The sequence below is a fragment of the Halichoerus grypus genome, chromosome 1 (genome assembly GCF_964656455.1).
Source record: "Halichoerus grypus chromosome 1, mHalGry1.hap1.1, whole genome shotgun sequence".
Classification (NCBI taxonomy): domain Eukaryota; kingdom Metazoa; phylum Chordata; class Mammalia; order Carnivora; family Phocidae; genus Halichoerus; species Halichoerus grypus.
This window is the reverse complement of record NC_135712.1, coordinates 198443235-198461351: the sequence shown is the minus strand read 5'-3', so window position 1 is coordinate 198461351 and position 18117 is coordinate 198443235. Positions and strand designations below refer to the sequence as shown.

General features: G+C 52.3%; 1 protein-coding gene across 1 annotated transcript in view; it reads left to right on the top strand.

Annotated features, from left to right (window-relative positions):
* The first annotated feature begins 9270 nt into the window (after positions 1-9270).
* BSN (bassoon presynaptic cytomatrix protein) overlaps positions 9271-18117 on the top strand; it is a 91028-nt gene continuing 82181 nt past the window's right edge. The window contains 1 exon segment of the mRNA XM_036100545.2: positions 9271-9497. Within this exon segment, the coding sequence (XP_035956438.2) occupies positions 9274-9497 (224 nt within the window). The 5' untranslated portion in view covers positions 9271-9273.

Here is an 18117-nt window from a genome sequence, read left to right as displayed (position 1 = left end):
CAGTTCAGGGACATGGGCTTCAGCCCCTAGGCCTAGCAGCAGGGGCCTAGGAAATTGCCCTGCCCTTGCTTGCTCTGTTGGCCTCAGGAAGTTCTGCTTAATGTTTAACCCGAAACCACTGGATTATGAGTGGACTCATTATTCTGAACTCAAAGGGATTCCTGGCTTCGGCAGAGAATAGTAAGGTCAGCAGGGCCAGGAAGAAGTGAAGCCACAAGGGCCTCTGGCCTCTGTGTTGCCCTGCTCTTCTTTGGGAATATCTGATGTTTGGACTGGCAGACCCCTCTCCCCAGCACTCCTGCAAAGTATGTTAACTTCTCCTTGGTAGGAGTGGGACTGTACTCAGGTCTGAGCTGGAGAGAGGGTGATGGAGGAAAGGAACAGGAAGGAAGGGACACGGTTGAGGAGGGGACAGACCCACAGGAATCTGCCTTCCCATCTACCTCTGACCCAGGGCAAGTTCCTGGGATCCCTCTGGCCTGGCTTCCTTTTCTGTAAGGTGGGGACAGGACTGGTATCCCAAGGGGTTCTAAGACACCCTGATAATTGGGATAAAGAGTCACTCCAGACACAACTGCCTGTAAAAGGGACAGAATCTGAGTGAGGCTGGGAGAATCTGCATTCTCTCCTGGTGTAAAAGCAATTCATTGGGTCAAGATCCTTGGGCTAGGCCTGGACCAAAGCTGTTGCCTAGGAAATACTGGGATGTCTAGGAGCTCCTCTAGAATACCACTAGTTTGGTGGGAAAACTCCACATGACTCATCCTACTGCAGCCCGCAGCCTGGCCTCCGCTTGTTCCCAGGCTGAACAAGCTCCTGGGAGAGGCCCTTTCCTAGCCCCTCTAAATCATGGAAGGCCCCACTCCAGTGTCAGCCTTTTGAGGGTGAGCTTCACTCCTTTCTAAAGATTACTGTATCTTAAAAATACCAGTGGGCTGGGGCGCCTGGGTGGCTCAGTCAGTTGAGCTTCCAACTCTTGGTTTTAGCTCAGGTTATGATCTCTGGGTCATAAGATGGAGCCCCACGTCGGGCTCCACGCTCGGTGCAGAGTCTGCTTGAGATTCTCTCTCTCCCTCTGTCCCTCCCACCTCTCTCTCTCTCTCTCTCAAATAGATAAGTAAAATCTTAAAAAAAATATCAATTGGGGCGCCTGGGCGGCTCAGTCGGTTAAGCATCTGCTTTGGGCTCAGGTCATGATATCAGGGTCCTGGGATCAAGTCCTGAGTCGGGCTCCCTGCTCAGAGGGGAGTCTGCTTCTCCCTCTCCCTCTGCCTCTCCTCCTGCTCATGCTCTCGCTCTCTCTCAAATAAATAAATAAAATATTTTTTAAAATACCAATTGGCTAATGACTTAACTCTTTTCCTGCTTTGCTTACCTTTTTGATCACCATCTTGAGGCAAGATGATTGAGGCCCAGAGAGGAAAAGCATCCAGGTCCTGTGGCTAGTGCAAGGCAGGTTCGATTCTAAACACTTTAGGTTTTTTTTCCTGATTGTAAGATTTTGTTCTTACTGTAGAGCAGCAAAGAATTATCTGAAGTCCCCTCCTACCCCACTGGGGGGTGCTGGGTACCATTTCCCTTATGGGGACCCTATAAAAGACCCAGAGAAGATAGGGCAAGAGACTTAAAAGTGGGGGTTCCCATCTGCTGGGGGTGGGGTGGGCCCACGTAGAAGCAGCCTGTGGTGAGGGCAGCATGAGACCTGGCCTCTGGGGCCCTCACTAGCTCTACTGCCCCCAGTTTTGGTGAAGATGACCCTGAAGTCTCAGCTGGAATGGAGCGAAGCTGGTCTGATCGTGTTCCTGTGGAAGATTCCGTGTGGCCAGGACGGTGCCCCTAGGTGGGTTCAGGGCGGTGATGGGGGTAGCTCTCAATCTTAGTTGTTGCTTCCAGGTGGCCCCCAGGTGAGCCCGGCAGAGTGGATTGTCAGCAGCTTTGGGCCCAAGAGGCGGACAGTGCCCGCGGGCTCCCACGAGGTGGCGCCAGAGGCCGGGGTAAGCCAGGCAGCGGTGGGCGGGCTGGGGAGGGCGTGGGGAGAGCGCGAGCCGGGCGCGGCCCGCTGTGGGCGGGGCTCAGGCCTCCCGGGAGGACCGCGCGGAACCCGGCCGAGAGCGCTGCTGAAGCGGCCCCCGAGCGGACTGAGGCCTGCAGGAGGGCAGGGCTGAGCGGAGCTGTGCGCAGGGCCAAGGCCGCAGGGGAAGTGGCTGGACTGGGGGCGCCGCCGGGCCGGTCCTTTTTCGCTCCGCCACCGCTGCCCAGCCCCCGAAGGCACCGGGACGAGTGTAGCTGGGGTTGGGAGCCTGTCCTTCGCTGGGGCCTTGCTCCTTCGGAAAGGGAAGCTGGCAGGGAACAGGAGGGGCGAATCTGGGGCCCAGGCTTTCGGATGGCCTCGGCTACTGGGGCCCCGCCGGCAAACCTCGAATTTCGAAGTACGCAGGCGGGAACCAAAAAGGATGCTTCCTTTGCGCACTCGCTTGCCTTAGCTTTTGTGTGCGGCGCCTGCACACAGTAGGGCTCAGCGCTCGAAGGATGCTCCCCGAGTCTCCCCTTGCTCCGGCCTCCGAGCTCCTGAGCGCATGGCCTAAAGTACTGTGGGGTCTGAGAGGTTCCTGAATGGAAGTAAGGCCCTCCAGTTTCATGGTTGGGGGTCCCCCTAGTCCCTGGGGGGACACTTGGCATTAGAAGCAGACAGGGATGGGGCCGGAGATGATTGATCTTCTCTGGATTGACCCTGGAGTACAGGCACTCTGAAGCCGCAGGGAACACCTTGCCCAAAGCCGCCTCCACAGCCCTGGGCACACGCTGGGGCAGCCGGGAACATCCAGTTGGCAGCCGGCCAAGGCTCCCAGGGCCAGAACTGCCGTTCCTGTTGCCTTCTTTCTTCATGGTGTCACAGCCTCAGGCTGTAGAGGGCAGAACCCGAGTTTGGGACTTGCGGAAATGTCTGGGAGCTAAGGTAGACAGCTCCTTTTCCAGGGATCACTCTTCATTTCACTGCCTACTTCCCTCAGCACCTCTGTTGCAAAAGGTCTTGGGAGAGAAAGGTGAAGAAAGGCAGGTGATGGCAGGGGTGGGGAGGTCCTGCTGGGAGGCGGCAGCAGCTTGGCTCTGGCTGTGCCTCAGGGAGGACCAGCTTTGTCCTGGATGAACTCACCCTCAGGGCACAACGGGCCTGGTTGGGCCGGGCAAGGAGCTGGGCTTGGAGGATGCCGAGGGGGATGGGTCCTGCTCTTGTTTGAGGAGCACATAGTGTATAATTGTGTGGGGTCTAAGAGTTGGGCAGCTTGGCCTTCTTATGTCCCATACAGTGATTAGAATGCAAATGAGAGGCGGAGGAGGCCATCACTGTGACCCCAATCCTCTGACTCAGCAACCCCTGTGCCCCTCAAGCCCTGCCTTGGCTCCCAGGTGGCACATCAGCTTACTCCTGGACCCCCAACCTCCTCAGAGAAGCCCTGGGTCAGGCAGGTGTAGGAGAGCGAAAGAGCCACCCCGTGAGCCCCGAGAAGATCCCTGGAGCAGATCAGGGGATGGGGGTGGGCTTGGTTGGAGTAAGCAAAGATGGGGGGAGGTGGGGGAGGCTCAGCTGAATACATGGCCTTTCTGCTCTTTTGGTGGCAAATGGCAGATGCTCTTTGTCCAGGCTTACTAGGAATTCCTCAGTCTGCACTGTCAGCTGTCCCTGCCCATGCCAGGCCACCCCGCTGAAGGAGTTATTAATACCTAACTAGCAGAGGTAACCCAGATGTTGCTGCCCACCTGATACGGGCTGCTATGCAGCCCAGAAACTGGGGGAGTCAGGGAGGGCTCTCCTCAGACAACTGTGAAGCCCGAGTCTGATTCCAGTCCTTACAGTCCTCTGGCCACACCCCCTGCTATAGGGAAGGACAGTGGTCCTACACTGAAGGCCAGCAGTCACACCCTCCAGGTTCAGGGCCTGGTTTGAGGAGCAGCCAGACACAGGTCAGACTTGGAGGTTGCAAGCCCAGTGAGGGTAGAGGAGGCTCAACATTCTTGGTTTCTGCTATATCCTTGGAGCCTCGCATGGTGCTATCCTTGTCCTAGGGCTCAAAAGTACCAAATTTAACTGACATTGAAATTTAACTGAATTAGGGGCGCCTGGGTGGCTCAGTGGGTTGAGTGTCTGCCTTCAGCTCAGGTCATGATCCCAAGCGTCGTGGAATCGAGCCCTGCATTGGGCTCCCTGCTCGGTGGAGAGTCTGCTTCTCCCTCTCCTGCTCCCCCTGCTGGTGCTCTCTCTCTCTGAAATAAATAAACAAAAATCTTTAAAAAAAAAAAAAGAAAGAAAGAAAGAAAGAAATTTAACTGAATTGAAATCATCCAACCTAGCCAAGGCCTAAGGGACTATGGACCTTTCTCCTTGCCACAAGGCTTTTGCTTCACCATCAGACACCCTGCCCCATTCTGTCCATCTTTGTAGGAAGGCAGGAACTCTTCCAGGGGTTTCTGGAGGCTTCCTGGGCACTCGGTAAAGATGACAAGGGAAACAGGCCCTATTACAATCCACTCGGATCAGGACAAAGATGAAGCTCAGTGAAGAGAGTGGCTATGTCCCACAGGCTGAAGTCCATGGTGGTAAAGAGTGATTCTCAGTAATGCGCTTGGGTTTGCAGCAATAGAGCCACAGAGGGGTCAGGAGGTAGGGTACTGTCGAAGAGACTTCCCCAAAGAAATGTGGAACTGAGCCTTGTGTAGGCGCTGAGCAAACTGCGCATTCCCCCACACCGTCCGAGTCATGTTGGAACCTCTGTTGTCCATGGTAGGACATGGGGGCTGGTTAGGAGACGACATACAGGCATGACTTTCCACCTGGGCCTGTTCCCCACCCCTGCACCCACCTCCTCATCCATGGAACAGAGGTAGGTGAAGGCAACTCCAGGGGAACTGGGATCCTGGTGGGTAGGATTGCAATAGGGATCAAGGCAGCATTTTGTATAGTTTACGGGAAATTATTTGTGTGCCTGTCTTTCTCCTACCAACTGAGTGCCTTGAGGCCAGGTCCCACAGTCTTCTCTGGGCCTGGCAGTAAGGAGGAGTTGGGTGTGCACTGGCTGAGGGATGAGTACATGCATGCATTAATGAGATAGTCAAAGCTCGCCGGGAGGCCTGTCTGGGGGAGAGCAGGGGAGCAAAGAAAGCAGCATGTTTTGACTTCGATGCTTACAACTTGGATAAACTGTGTCTTCGTCATTTTTTCTTGTCATAACAAGCCTTTGGAAGCACATAACTCTAATAGCAATGGGGCCTAATTAGCTTTTTTGGGAGTCATGCATTGGCGGTGGGGTTAGGCTGGTGGTAAACATTTCTGATGATTTTTTTACTGGCTTTTTTCTCACATAATGCAAATAAAGATTTGCACATTACAACAGGAAAGGAATTATGCGGACAATGCATCAAACAATTCTATACCTTCCAGCTTCATTCCCTTTTCCTACTCTGCCAAGGACCATGCGTCAGCTGGAGACCTGAGTACACAAACAGGGTTGTCCAACCAGCCCAGGTGGGCTGCTGAGCAGGACAAAGAGCAGGTCTCTTGTTTGTAGCTTTATACCAGCCTGAGGCTTGCTTGGGAAGCTGCCTTATTCCTCATGGAGTGTGTGGTACTGACAAACCTCAGCCAGTGGGGAAACCCTCTGTTTCTTGGGGCTTCCTTCCTTCCTTCCTTCCTCTTCAGTGCTGTTTCTTCATGCCAGAGGAGTGGGGGCAGGGAGGCACTTTCCTGAGTTGCTTCTCACTGGGAGGTGAGACGGGCTTCAGCAGCAGCAGCAGCACAAGAAAAAGAAGAGTGCAGAGCCCAGGGGCCTCCACAGATAGAGCCAGCTCTCCCAGCCTCTCTGGAACAGTCCAAAGCCCATGGCATCACATGGTCCCAAACTGTCCCCAGTCAGCCTTCCTCATTCTCTTCTACCTTCATACTCGCTACCTCCTCTTCTTGCCTATGAAGCTTGCAGTTCTTCTTCATCCCTGTTAGCATCTTCATCTTTGGATTGTGAGCCTCTCTGTGGAGCCTGTCAACTGAAAGTAGCAGCCCAGGGTGAACTGGACTGCGTGGGGAAGCAGGAAAGCTCCAGAGCCTGCACTCTACCCCTCCTCACCTTCCTGGGGCTCATCTGCTTGTTGCCTTGCCCATGGCCTGGCCGGCATCCAGGTGCAGCTCCTCGGGCCCAGCATCTCTTCATTCTCCCAAGATTTGCCTTCCAATGACTAAGTGTTTCCACAAATCCCAGTAGTGAGCTGGCTCTGACCGGGCCTTTTCCTACCTGGATGGATTTTTTTTCTGCTTCCATTTTCCCTCTAGTCTTTTACAAGTGTTTGAGAGCACAGACTGGAGAAGAAAGTGGACATGTATCCATCTGTTTTGGCATGTGGGCTGATTGCCTTCCCATCTGGCCTTTCTCCAAAATGACTGCCAGGTGTCACATCTCACAGTGAAGTGGGAAGAAGATACCTTCAGCGAGTGAGGTTTAGGGGACTGGGAAATTTCCCCAGAGTCTCCAGGTCCATCCTGTTCCTGGCTGATCCAGGAAGGAATGGTACCAGACATACCACACAAGTGGTTTACACAAACTGAGAGATTTGTTTCGTTTGTTCGCTTGTCATAAAGTCAAGCCTAGTGAATTCTCCTAGGTGAGCATAGACAGCTCATCTACAACTCCTCTGCCAGGAGAAAGTCTGGACCCAATCTTAGCACCCTCCCAGTTACTTAAGTCAACAACCTAAATGCAGTGATGCAACTGCTACAGCCAAAGATCCCTCTGGGGTGCTTTTAAACCTGGTGGCTGGTGAACCCCTTGGAAGTGCAGCTGAGGGAAATGCTCAGGGTCATATGGAGAACCCAGCCCAACCATTAGCCCCTGAGGCTCCACTGAAGGCCAGTCTAGGGGATAGGACAAGTCAGACAAAATCCTGCTGTTGAGGAGCCCCTACTCTAGGTCAAGAGGAAGGAAACAACCCCTGAAGTGTGAATAAAAATGGGAGACTGAATCAGAGATCCAGCCAATTAGAGGCCAGCACCATCCCACAGCCAGCAGGAGTCCCTGGGCTGGAGGCCAGGCGTGGATGTGCAGAGAACAGGCATGTTTCTGGGTATGCTTTTCAGAGAAGTGGAACTGAGAGTTTGAAAGGAAGGTAGGGGGCATCACTAACCTGCACTTCCAGGTCCTCCCGGGTTCACTGTACTGTGTCATTTGTCACTAAGGTAGCAGAGACCCTGGAGGTCTGCTAACAACCAGGAATCCACTCTGAGGAGGGCACCTCCCCAGGCCTGCTGGCTGGGTAGGGCTAATTACCCCCATTGGAACCAGGGGCATGTTGATTTAAATCTGTGGAAAGGCATAGCTCCTTTGGCTTCTACAAAAATAGAAAACGAACATCTTTCTCTCCCCTGCTTCCAAGTAGCCAAATCACACTGACTGGTATCTGTGAAGCCTGAAGAGCCTGGGTTGAGCCAAGGTCAGGTCATTGGCCTGCCCCCAGTGCTTGTGTTCACATTCTTCCCCAGGAGAAAGGGTGTGACACAAAAATCCTCAAATCCCAGACCACCCACCAGTGAGACAACTAATAATGAAGTTGGTCATATGTATGCCAGCCACTTGACTTTGTGGTTTAACTACCTCAGCCACTCCACCCTCACAATCCCTGTTAGAGAGGCTGGTATTATCATAACTTTGCAGGCTAGGAAACGGAGGCTTGACAAGCCCAAGTTAGTTGCTAAAGTCCCACCTGGGAAGTGTCAGAGCTGACATGTAGATTGTTGTGGAGCCTAGATGTGTACACATAGTCATGAGACACTCACAAAGATGAATGAAACCAGGAGGAAACACAGCGAGGGCCATGATAACACAGGCAGAGAGGCTCTCATCGTTCCAGGCAGTCAGGGAGCCCAAGTTTCATGGAAGCTCCATCCCAAGAGCTTGGGAAGAGCAGAGCTTGTTGGGAAGAGCAGCTCAGAGTGCATGGGGAAGGTCCAGCCAAGGTCTGTCCATCTGCCTGGCTATCGGTGTTTAGTGGGATCCTCAGGTTATTCCAGGTGAAGTTAGAACTGCTGACATCCCATGTGATATATTCCTCACCATTAGGAGAATTAAATGGGTTTGTAAAATGGGTCCAAGTTTACTCAAGTTTTTCTACACAGCCACGATTTACGAAGCCAGGAATAGTTTGGAATATAGTCTGTTATCTTCTAGGAAATATTTACCCTCAGGAAAGCACAGGTTTGTATGAGAAGCCATGAGGCAGAGCATCCTGAGTAGTGTGCAAACACTGAAGTCTGTGGAAGTGAGATAACGGAAAAGTAATTCGGTGAGCTCTCAGGTTAATGCAGAGGCAGCTGCAGCCTCTCATCTAGACAGTCTCCGGGAGCCACAGCTCAGGGCTCTGAGAAATATCAACTCTTCTTTCCCATCCTCAAGGTCACTGTCTGAGGGCCTACAGAGGCAGCCTTCCATTTGGCTTTAGGCCAGCCCTGACACACCCTCCACCTTTCCCAGAGACACTGCCTGAGACTCCTGTCCCGTGGGACCAGGCCCTCAGCTTGAATCCCAGATGGTTCCCATGGCCATCTGGATAAACTCTCCACTACCCAGCTGGCCTTCGAGACCCTCACAATCTGGCCCCATCGCCAAGTATCCTCTGTCTCTGTCCCTCCATGACCTTGCGCCTCTGAACATCCTCGTTCACTTGCCTTTCCAACTCCTAAACATTCTTTGAGGCCACACTCGGCCCCTCTCTGAGGCCTGTCCCCACGAAGCCTGCTGGCTGGGGCACCGAGTTTTCCCAAACGACGGCCCCTACTCCCAAGTTTCCCGGGACAGGAAGCGCCACCGACAACAGGGCAGGGCACGGCGCGACGCCCCCAGGGCCCCTTCTTGTGGCCGGTGCCCCTCCATCCTGGTTCAGTGGGACGCCACCGCCAACCCCCGCTAGGCTCCAGGTAGCAGAAGCTAGCGGTGTCGTCCTCGAAGGGCGCATGCGCTGGCGCCGGCGGCTGTTTCCCGGCGACCCCGCCGCTGGCTTGTGGACACGCGTCTTCACTGCCTGGCTGAATAGCGCGCGCGCGCCGGGGGTGGGGGGGCGGGGGGGGGCGTGTGCAGGGTAGGGGCGCGCGGGCCGCGCATGCGCATGCGCAGCGGCAAGCGGCGGCGCGAGCCGAGCTGGGAGATGGCGGCGGCGGCGGCGCCGAGCGTGTGAGCAGCAGCCCGGGAGCCGCCGGCCCGGGCCCAGCACGACCCCGACCCCGCCCGCCCGCCAGCCATGGGCAACGAGGCCAGCCTGGAGGGCGGCGCTGGCGACGGGCCCCTGCCGCCCGGAGGCACCGGCCCTGGCCCGGGCCCCGGCGCAGGGAAGCCGCCTTCAGCACCTGCCGCTGGCGGACAGCTCCCCGCTGCAGGCGCGGCGAGGGCGACTGCGGGACCACCGGGCCCAGGTCCCGGCCCCGGCCCGGGCCCCGGCCCCGGCCCCGGCCCCGGTCCCGGCAGGTAAGCGCGCGTCGCGGCACCTGGGGTGGGTGGGGGGGCGGGGAGCTGCAGCCTGAGGCCGGGGCCGGGGCCCGCGACCCCTCGATGTAGTCTGTACAGCGAGGTCAGACGTCCGGCCACACTTTGAACCCGGTCCGATTGGCGGGAGCCGGGTGGTCTCAGGGAGAGGTCCTCTCTTTCAAGCCACCTTGCCTAGGTAAGGCAGGATGGTGAGTGAGCGCAGGGTCAGTCAGGGCCTGCAGACTGTGACTCCGTCACGAACCCCAAATTTGCTAACCCCCCAACGCTGGGCTCAGGAGGGGCTTATGTAACCTCAGCCTAGTCCCTCCGCACTGGGGAGCAGTGGGATGGAAAACGTCCTCCCTGTCTGCTGGTGTCTGCATGTGTCCATTGTGTTGGGCCAAGGAAAGAGCACAATGGGAGTGGCTGTCAGGGAAGATAAGTGTCACTGCGAGGAACAGAGAGATATGGAAATAGTTGAACCATGAACTTGGTCATGTGCTTTCCTCAGGAATTTAGTGACTATAATCATCTTTGGAGGAAGGGAAAATGCCACTGGACACCAAAAAGTACTTATTTAGGCTCAAAATATGAACAGGGTCATGTGCTTTCACCAAGGTTTAGTGAAACACTCCGGGGTGAGGCAAAAATGCTATTGAAGCATCTATCACCAAATATGTTCCTGTTGCCTTATGATTTAGATTACCACCTCAAACCAGGGAAAAACTGAAACCCACATAGGATGCTTTTAACAGAACATATCTGATCAAATACTGTGAAACCAGCTTGTTTAAAATGTATGCCAACTGAGGTCCTACAAAAACACTCAAGTGGTTGTGAATGCAATAGAAGGGAATGCCAATATATGATAGATTAGTAGACTGAAAACTCAGGAAAGCTACCAAGAGACAACAGGATAAAATGGAAGGCATTATCTTTACACCAAATGCACCTAGGGAGTAGCAAAACCCCAGGCGGGGAGGTGGGGGGAGGGGGCACTTCTGGTTCCATGTGAGTCTGCTGATCATGTTGCCTTAGCTTTTCTGTGTGGGAGCACATGAACTGTGAAGGAGCATGATTTTTGATTCTTCAGCTGTCCAACTGTGCCTCTCATGTGTTTATTTCCTCAGAAGTCATTTCTTAGACAATCAACAGTAATGAAAGGCTCTTAATAGCCTGAAACCTGACGCAGACAGGCCAGCCTGTGAGCACCGTCTTGAAAGGGGGAATCTGCCCATTTTACATTAGCTATTAGAGTAATGCAATTGGTTAGCCTACGGTTCTTAGCACTGCAAATACTGTCCATCTTGCTGCGTGTTGAGCTGCTGTTTGAGTTTTAGCTTGAGGGAGCCTCACCCAGGCTTTAGAGCTCGCTCTCCAAGGGAAAGCGTCTACAGCTGAATGGAAAAACACCCTGTTATTGGTAGTTCTCTATATGGGGAATTTGACATTTCTCTTCTGGTAACCAAACAGGCTGTTCTGCTTATAGTTTACCTGATGTTGCGGAGCCAAGCATGTGACATTTTGGAAAGATTTGGGCAGCTCAGAGGGGCAAGAAGGAGACTGGTGTCTTCTACTCATATTCCTTTTTGGGGTTTCATTTCTACCCCATCTATGCATTTTGCTATAGGGCAGACCCATGAACTACTGTAGGTTGAGGAACCATGGGGCTCCTGTTGGAGTTGGTAGTCACATAAGTTGCTCCTGGCTGTGGGCAAGCCTCACCCATGGGCTGGTGGTGCTAAGGTCCTACGGCTGTCAAGCTCAGGGTGATCTGGCTCCTTGTCACCAATTGGGACTAGGGTCCCTTAGGAGATGGGATTTACTGCTTCAGCTGATATTCAGCTTGTCACAGTACCTCACATGAGCAGCACCTCCATGGTATGTCTCTCCTTCAGCATTAGAATGGCTTCTGCTTCTCACCAGAACATCTCAGGTACCTGATGCTAAGTTAAGCATGTTCTGTTCAGAGAGGCTACTGAACAGATTGGCCCACTGATGGAGGAAAAGCCCCGTGGCATGTGCTTCTGGGCATTCAGGAAAGAGCAGCGGCACAGTTTCAAACAGGCTTGCAAATTTGGAGGCAGTTGGAAGCCTCATCGAGGCAGGTGCAGGGTCAGGTAAGGGCGAGATCATTTTACTAACCCCAGAGGGGAGTGGAACTGAGGTTCTGGGGGAGTCGATTGCTGGCTCTTTCCTGTTGCCATATTACCCCTTGGTACCCCAGAGTTAGTCTCTTCATCCTCATACTGAGCTCACTTGGGTTCTGTGAGGGGGCGGCTCTGCCATTTATGACTGAAGAGCCTGACTTGAATCCCATAAGTGGCAGCACCACCACACCCACAGTGCTGCCTCTTAGCCCGTTTGGATGATATGGCACTTTGGGCGCCGGGGAGTCCCTCAAGGCAGGGCTCTCTGCTTCTGGTCTCAGGGTAGCACGTACAGTTATATAGGCTCTACCTTTCTCAAGAAGTGCCAGATCGGAGAAGGCTCTGCTGTCCGAGCTGTAGGTCCTGGTGTGGGCTGCATCCTCCTAGAGGAAGGGGCACCTTTCATTCATTCATTCATTCATTCATTCACTTATTTTTATGCCTGATGTACAGTGAAGTGCTCAAGTTGATGGGATTTAACCTATATACATACTCATGACATGCCACCAGTTCAAGATGAAACTTTATCAGTACCCAGAAAGCACCTTTTTAAAAAATTGCACAAAGGAGCCACATAAACCAGTGACAACCTGTCTAATCTATAGTGGACTTGGCGTGGACTTGACATGTTCTGACATTTGCAGATTGGTCTTCAGTCAATTAGCCAAGGTGTATTTACCAGTATCGAGAGCAAGCACTGTGCTGGGCTCTGTGGAGGGTCTGGGAGGGTATACAGTGCTCCCCGGTCCTCTAGCACCTCACAGTCTTGTTGGTGAGACAGCCCTCAAAGAGCCAAATCATGGAATTTGGCTGGGCAGCTCCGTATCTGAGCAGCTCAGACTGAGAAGGCTCGGTGTCTGAGCAGCTCAGTGTCTGAGAAGTGCCAAATAGACAGTGCTTATAGAATGGTTGTCAAGTGAGAAGAGTGGAGAGGCTTTAAAAGAAGGAGAAACCCAAGGCATGCGGGAAAAATGGTGGGGTTCTGAGATGTGGGGAGGGAGAAATAGCATGAGGAATGTGGTCTACATAGGCAGGGATGGCGAGCAGAGAATGGGGCCAAGTGCAGGCGTGTAGAAGAGAGCTGGGGCAGACCAGGCGAGGCACCTTTCCCTCATTACCCATCAGAATCCCTGATCACCTCGAGGTTACCTCTCACTCACTTCCAGCTCATCTGCCGTGGAGACATCTTGAACCAACAGCAGCGGGCACACAGAGCCTGGTCGTGTGCTGGAAGGTGGGTGAGGCTGCTCTGTGAGCCACCGTCTGAGTTCCTTTCTCAAAATGGGTTTGTCATAATTCTATCCCAATAAGAAAACAAAAATAACAATAAATGGGTTTATCAGGTATAGTATATCCAGTCTGGGATTAGCCAGACTTGTTATACTGTATCAGCTACCAGTTAGGCTCTAGAAAAATCTGGGATTCATGTGTAAGGATGAAATGAAAGGATATAATTGCCAGGTTTAGAAATAACAGCGCTTTATCATTCAGAGATCCTGTTGGGCCCCAGGAGCTGGATTCTCATGGGGGGCATGACGTGGGGATTGTACTAAAGTGACCTAACATCTGAATGGTGATGATGTCAAAATTTCACCCAAAGGGGCAGCCATTTCTCATCTTTTGCCAGGGAGAAAGGAGCAGCTTTGAAAATAGAGCTTTTCCCAGCATCGGTAAGACTCATAAATTGCTGCTAAAAAAAAAAAAAAGTTATAGAGATGTTGGGGAAGAAAGTCCATCTTCTTTTTCTTCTTCTTCTTTTTTTTTTAACTCTTTATTATGGAGAATTTCAAATCTACATAGAAGTTGAGAGAATAAGCTAATGAACTTCCATGTTCCCATTGTTCAGTCAGTTATCACCAACTCATGGCTGATCAAGTTTGTCTGTCTTCCTCACCTGCCATCCCCCATGAAGGCCACTTCCAGACATCCCCACATTGCATCATCCGTATTTCAGTGTGTATTTCTAAGACATACGGGCTTTGTATGAACATTACCACCGTACCACGATCACACCCAAACAGGAAAACAATTCCTTTTTCCTTTTATTTTTAATTTTAATTTTTTTTTAAAGTAATCTCTGCGCCCAACATGGGGCTTGAACTCATGACCCTGAGATCAGAAGTTGAATGCTCTACTGACTGAGCAGGTGGACACCCTGATAACCATCCCTTCTTCATTTCAGCAAATACCAGTCAGGGTTCAGGTTTTCTGATTATCTGACGAATTTATTTTTACAGTCGATTTGTTTGAATTGTGATCTAAACAGGGTCTACACATTGCATTTGTTGGATGCATTTCTTGAGTTTCTTTCAATCTATAGATTCCATCTCCTTTTTTTCCACCTTGCAAGATATGATTGGAGGACTTAGTCATTTGTCCTGTGTTTCTCGCATTCTGGATTATGCTGATTGTATCTCTGTGGTGTCATTTAAGATGTTCCTCTGTTCCGTATTTTTTCCTTTAAGCTGGAACTTGTATCTAGAAGCCATTCAGATTCTAATTTCGTTCTTGATGGTCAAGAAATTCTAGCTTTTTAAAAAAGAGTTTGTCGAGGCCTTCGGCCGTGAAGGGGCTAGGAGTTCACTGAAAGTAGAGCCAGACTTTGGACTAGTTTGGGAGCCAAAGAATGATGCAATGGGGCACTTTTCTGTTCTTTTTTTTCTAAAGTTCTTCCTCTGAGTAGGTTTGGTTCTGGGTTTAAGAGGGCAAAGCTTTCAGAGCCCTTGGGTCATGCCTTTTCACCCAGCTTTGGGGAACACTCCCTGTATATGTGAGTAGTGGGCTGCTAGGAGATAGGGTTTGGGGCTTCAATAAATCCTCTCTCTTCTCAGAGGTCCTGCCCTTTCTTCGTGTCAGTGATAGGAGTGGGGAGAGACAGACCCTACTGTGTGAACCTCTGGCTCACAGGTTTAGGCCCACTATGTGTGGGCTCTTTGAGGGGAAATCTGTTTCCTGGAGACTGTGGCCCATGGGCAAGAAGTTGGGGCTGACTGGGGAGGTAGGTTGGCAAAGGCGTCACAACAGTTCTGACTACTCTCACTGGAGGTCTGCTTCACCGTGGACACTCTGCTCCATGTTTTTACACATACTTGTTCCTCACTTCCCCTGCCTGGCCATGCTGCTCTTGTAGGCCCTGTCTGTTTGGGTCTTATTCATCCTTCCTGCCTGGGGACTCACTGTTTACAATGGTGACATGGTGGCTGAGACCTGCCTGCCTACAGTAAGGGCCAAGTGTCGCTTTAGGACTTGAGGCCTTCCTGGTGGGCTGGGACTTGGTGGACAATCTAGCCACATGGGGACTCCTGCCTGGGCCTCTCAGTTGGTGGCAAGGGCATGTCCTGCTGGCATTGATACTGCATTGGTAAGACTCGCTCAGGCTCCTTTCCTGCCTCGAGGGCCCTCTCCTCCTCCATTCACCAGCATGGTGGTGGAAGCTAGTCATAGCCAGGGAATGAGTTGGCACCATGGCCTCTGGGACCTGTGCTGGGGGAGATGGAATTCTGGTGTCCCAGTCCCTGTGGCTCCCTTCCTGCAGATGGGGCCTCTGGTGGGTGTCTGTTGCCCCATGGCATTCCCGCAGCTCGTGTGTCTTATACATTCGGTTCTGGTCGCTGTGCCTGTGTGATGGAACCAATAAGCATGCTCCCTGATTCATCTGTGCTGTACCTTTAGCCCCAGGCTGCACAGCACTGCTCTGATCTCGCCATCTGTTCTTTGCTCTTATGGGTATCTAGGCTTCTTAAGAGAGCCTTGCTCTAGAGGAGACCCCTTACCTGGTACCTCCACTTCTTTCTAACAAGAGTGTCACATGGAGGTGTATTGGGAGCTTCTAGGGAACTCTAGCTCACCCTGGGATAAATCCAGAACGTTTTGGTTGGCCTGGCTGCCCCTGAAGTGGGTGGGGCTGCTGTTGGGGCCCAAGGTGAAGACTTTTCCCTGAGCAGAAGTAGAAGGGTTAGCTTCTGGGACTTGCCCCCCAACCACTGAGGTGATCAAAAAGCCTTAGCAGCAGCTCATGGAAGGATCACCCAGTCTGGGACTACCCCTGGACCCAGAGTTGCTCTCTAGTGCCATTGGCTTGGGGAGGGAGCTATCCCTTCCCAGGATGCTGGAAGAATCAGTAAGGCATTTGGGTGTTTTGGAGGTAAAGGGAGTAAGGAAATTTCCTGAGGGTCACACCTATACATTCCATAGATTTGTGCATGCAGGGAGATAATATGGGGCCGGTTGTGAGGGATTTCTACTATTAAGCTCTACTTAGCAATAGGAGGATTTTAGAGTGAAATTTTATCCATGTATTCAGGAAACCCTTTACTGAACACCTACTAGATGCCTATCCCTGGGTGAGATAAGAGGAGCAAAGGAAGGAGCATGAACTGGGCTGTGCCCTCAGGAGCTCCCAGTCTGGTAGGAGAGAAAGAGGCACTTGTTTAGATTTTTACCCTCAACTTCCTGAAATTAGAGTTTGCTCCTGCTTTTTCTTTGTCTCACAGAGTTAAGATAAATGGGAGCATGATGAAAAGGGGTTGTATTATTTCGTATTCTGAAATAGTAGAATATATATTTGTATGGTGTTTTGCAGCTTACAAAACACATTCACAACATTAACTTATTCTGTTGGGAACTCCAAAGGCCTAATATGGGAGATTTAGAAGAAGAGCCAGCTAGCTGACTTTAGCGAACTGACATGCCATACACTGGGCACAGCTGGAGAACCGCGTCACTTCCTCGCCTCCTGCTCCGAGAAGATGGAAAATTTAGCAATCGGATGGGGAGGGCTTTGAGGACGAGAAAAGGATCAGGAAGTAGGACATTTGAGCAAAGGACAGCATAGGGTGCGGTGGGGAAGTGAAGAATACTGGAAGCCTCCCGGGTGGGGGTCAGAAACGCAGGCTTTAGTCAACGCTGACATTGCCCCAAGCTGGCTGGATGTAGTAGGTCTTCACTATTTTCCATCTGTCAAAGGTCCCCTCCATCTCTGACAGCGTATTGTTGTCAGATGAGTAAGAAGGAAGGGTGATGCTTCCCGCTATCCCTCAGCCCCACCGAGGAGAGAAAATAGACACGTCATGCAGACTTTAGATTCATTAGAAGAGCTTTAAATGAAGAGGAATGCTCTTCCTCCAAGCTCCAGCGATCTTCTAGAGTGGACAAGATGACCTCACAATCAAGCCTGGCGCCAGAAGAGGGACTGGCTGGCACCTTGCCTCTCGGTTGCTCCTGGCAGGCGGGGGCTCTTGAAAAGCTGCTGGCCTCCTACTACTGGGTTGGCTGGCCGGCTGGCCGGGCTCCTACTGTGCTGCGGAGCCTGCTGCCGGCTCCCTGTTTCCAGGCGTGCATGCTCGCCTATCTCCTGAGTGTTGTGGTGCCCATGTCCCCCATGTGCTCTGGCACCTGCTCTGCCTCCTCCAGGCGGGCACTTGTGCAGAATCCTTCACTTGTAGAGTGAGGAGACGGATGTGGGGCTCTCTGCAGTTTCTCCTGCAGCTCTGTGGGCTCTGTGGGCTCCGGCCAGGTCTCCACCAATGTCAAGGTCTGGCCTGTGAGGCCTCTTCCTTCGGGAGCATGGTTTAGCTTCAGTGGGTGATGTTTGCTCTGTCCTTCTTTTATTTTGAACATCTAATCCAACTCCTAACAGATGCCAAAATATCTGCTTCCATATTCTCTGAAGGAGGAGTTCTGCCTTGGGGTGAATACCCAATGGTCAGTGGCCTTTGGTCCCTCCCAGGCAGATGACTCCACCGTTGGAAAGTTCTTTCTTTCTGTTTGCCTGAAATGGGCTTCCTTACACCTCCTGTCTCTTGGCCTGGCTCTGCCCTCTGGCTCACAGGTTTAGTAGGAGCTCACTATGCTCTCATCTCCTCAGCTGCGGGGTTCTTCTCTAGACTTGACTTCTCCCGGTCCTGTGGCTGGGATGTGATTCTGGGACCCTTGGCGACCTGGGATGTTTGGCCCAAGGCTGTCAATATCCTTAGGACAGGGAGGTTCAGAGAACAGGACCCAGGGCTCAGTATGTCACATGGACTACGAGTGACACAACCTGGAGGATGAGCGGCCTTCACTCCTCAGCCTGAGAAGACCATTCTGCACCTCCCTTAGTGCCCTCTGGCACTGCATCCCACACTTGTCCAGTCTCAGGCTGGGTTCCCTCCATCCTGGGCTTGTATAACCTGAGTGTGAATGTGTGGGGGCCTGCATGGGTCCCTGCCATGTCTTCTTTCATTGTACTTGGAGATCCCTTCCAACCTAATGAGACCCTTTGGATCCTGACTGTCTCCTGAAATAGGGATAATAACTAAGACAGTGTACTTGTTTTCAGAATCATGCTGGAAGAACTTCTCCCCTTCTTATGGCTCTGGGGGCCCACTTTCCAAATCCTTGTATCTCACTTTGAGTGATCAGTGTTGAGCCCTCGAGGCCAAAGCCTTGTCAGCTCTGGTTAGAGGTGGTGTCAGCTGAAGATGGTGGTA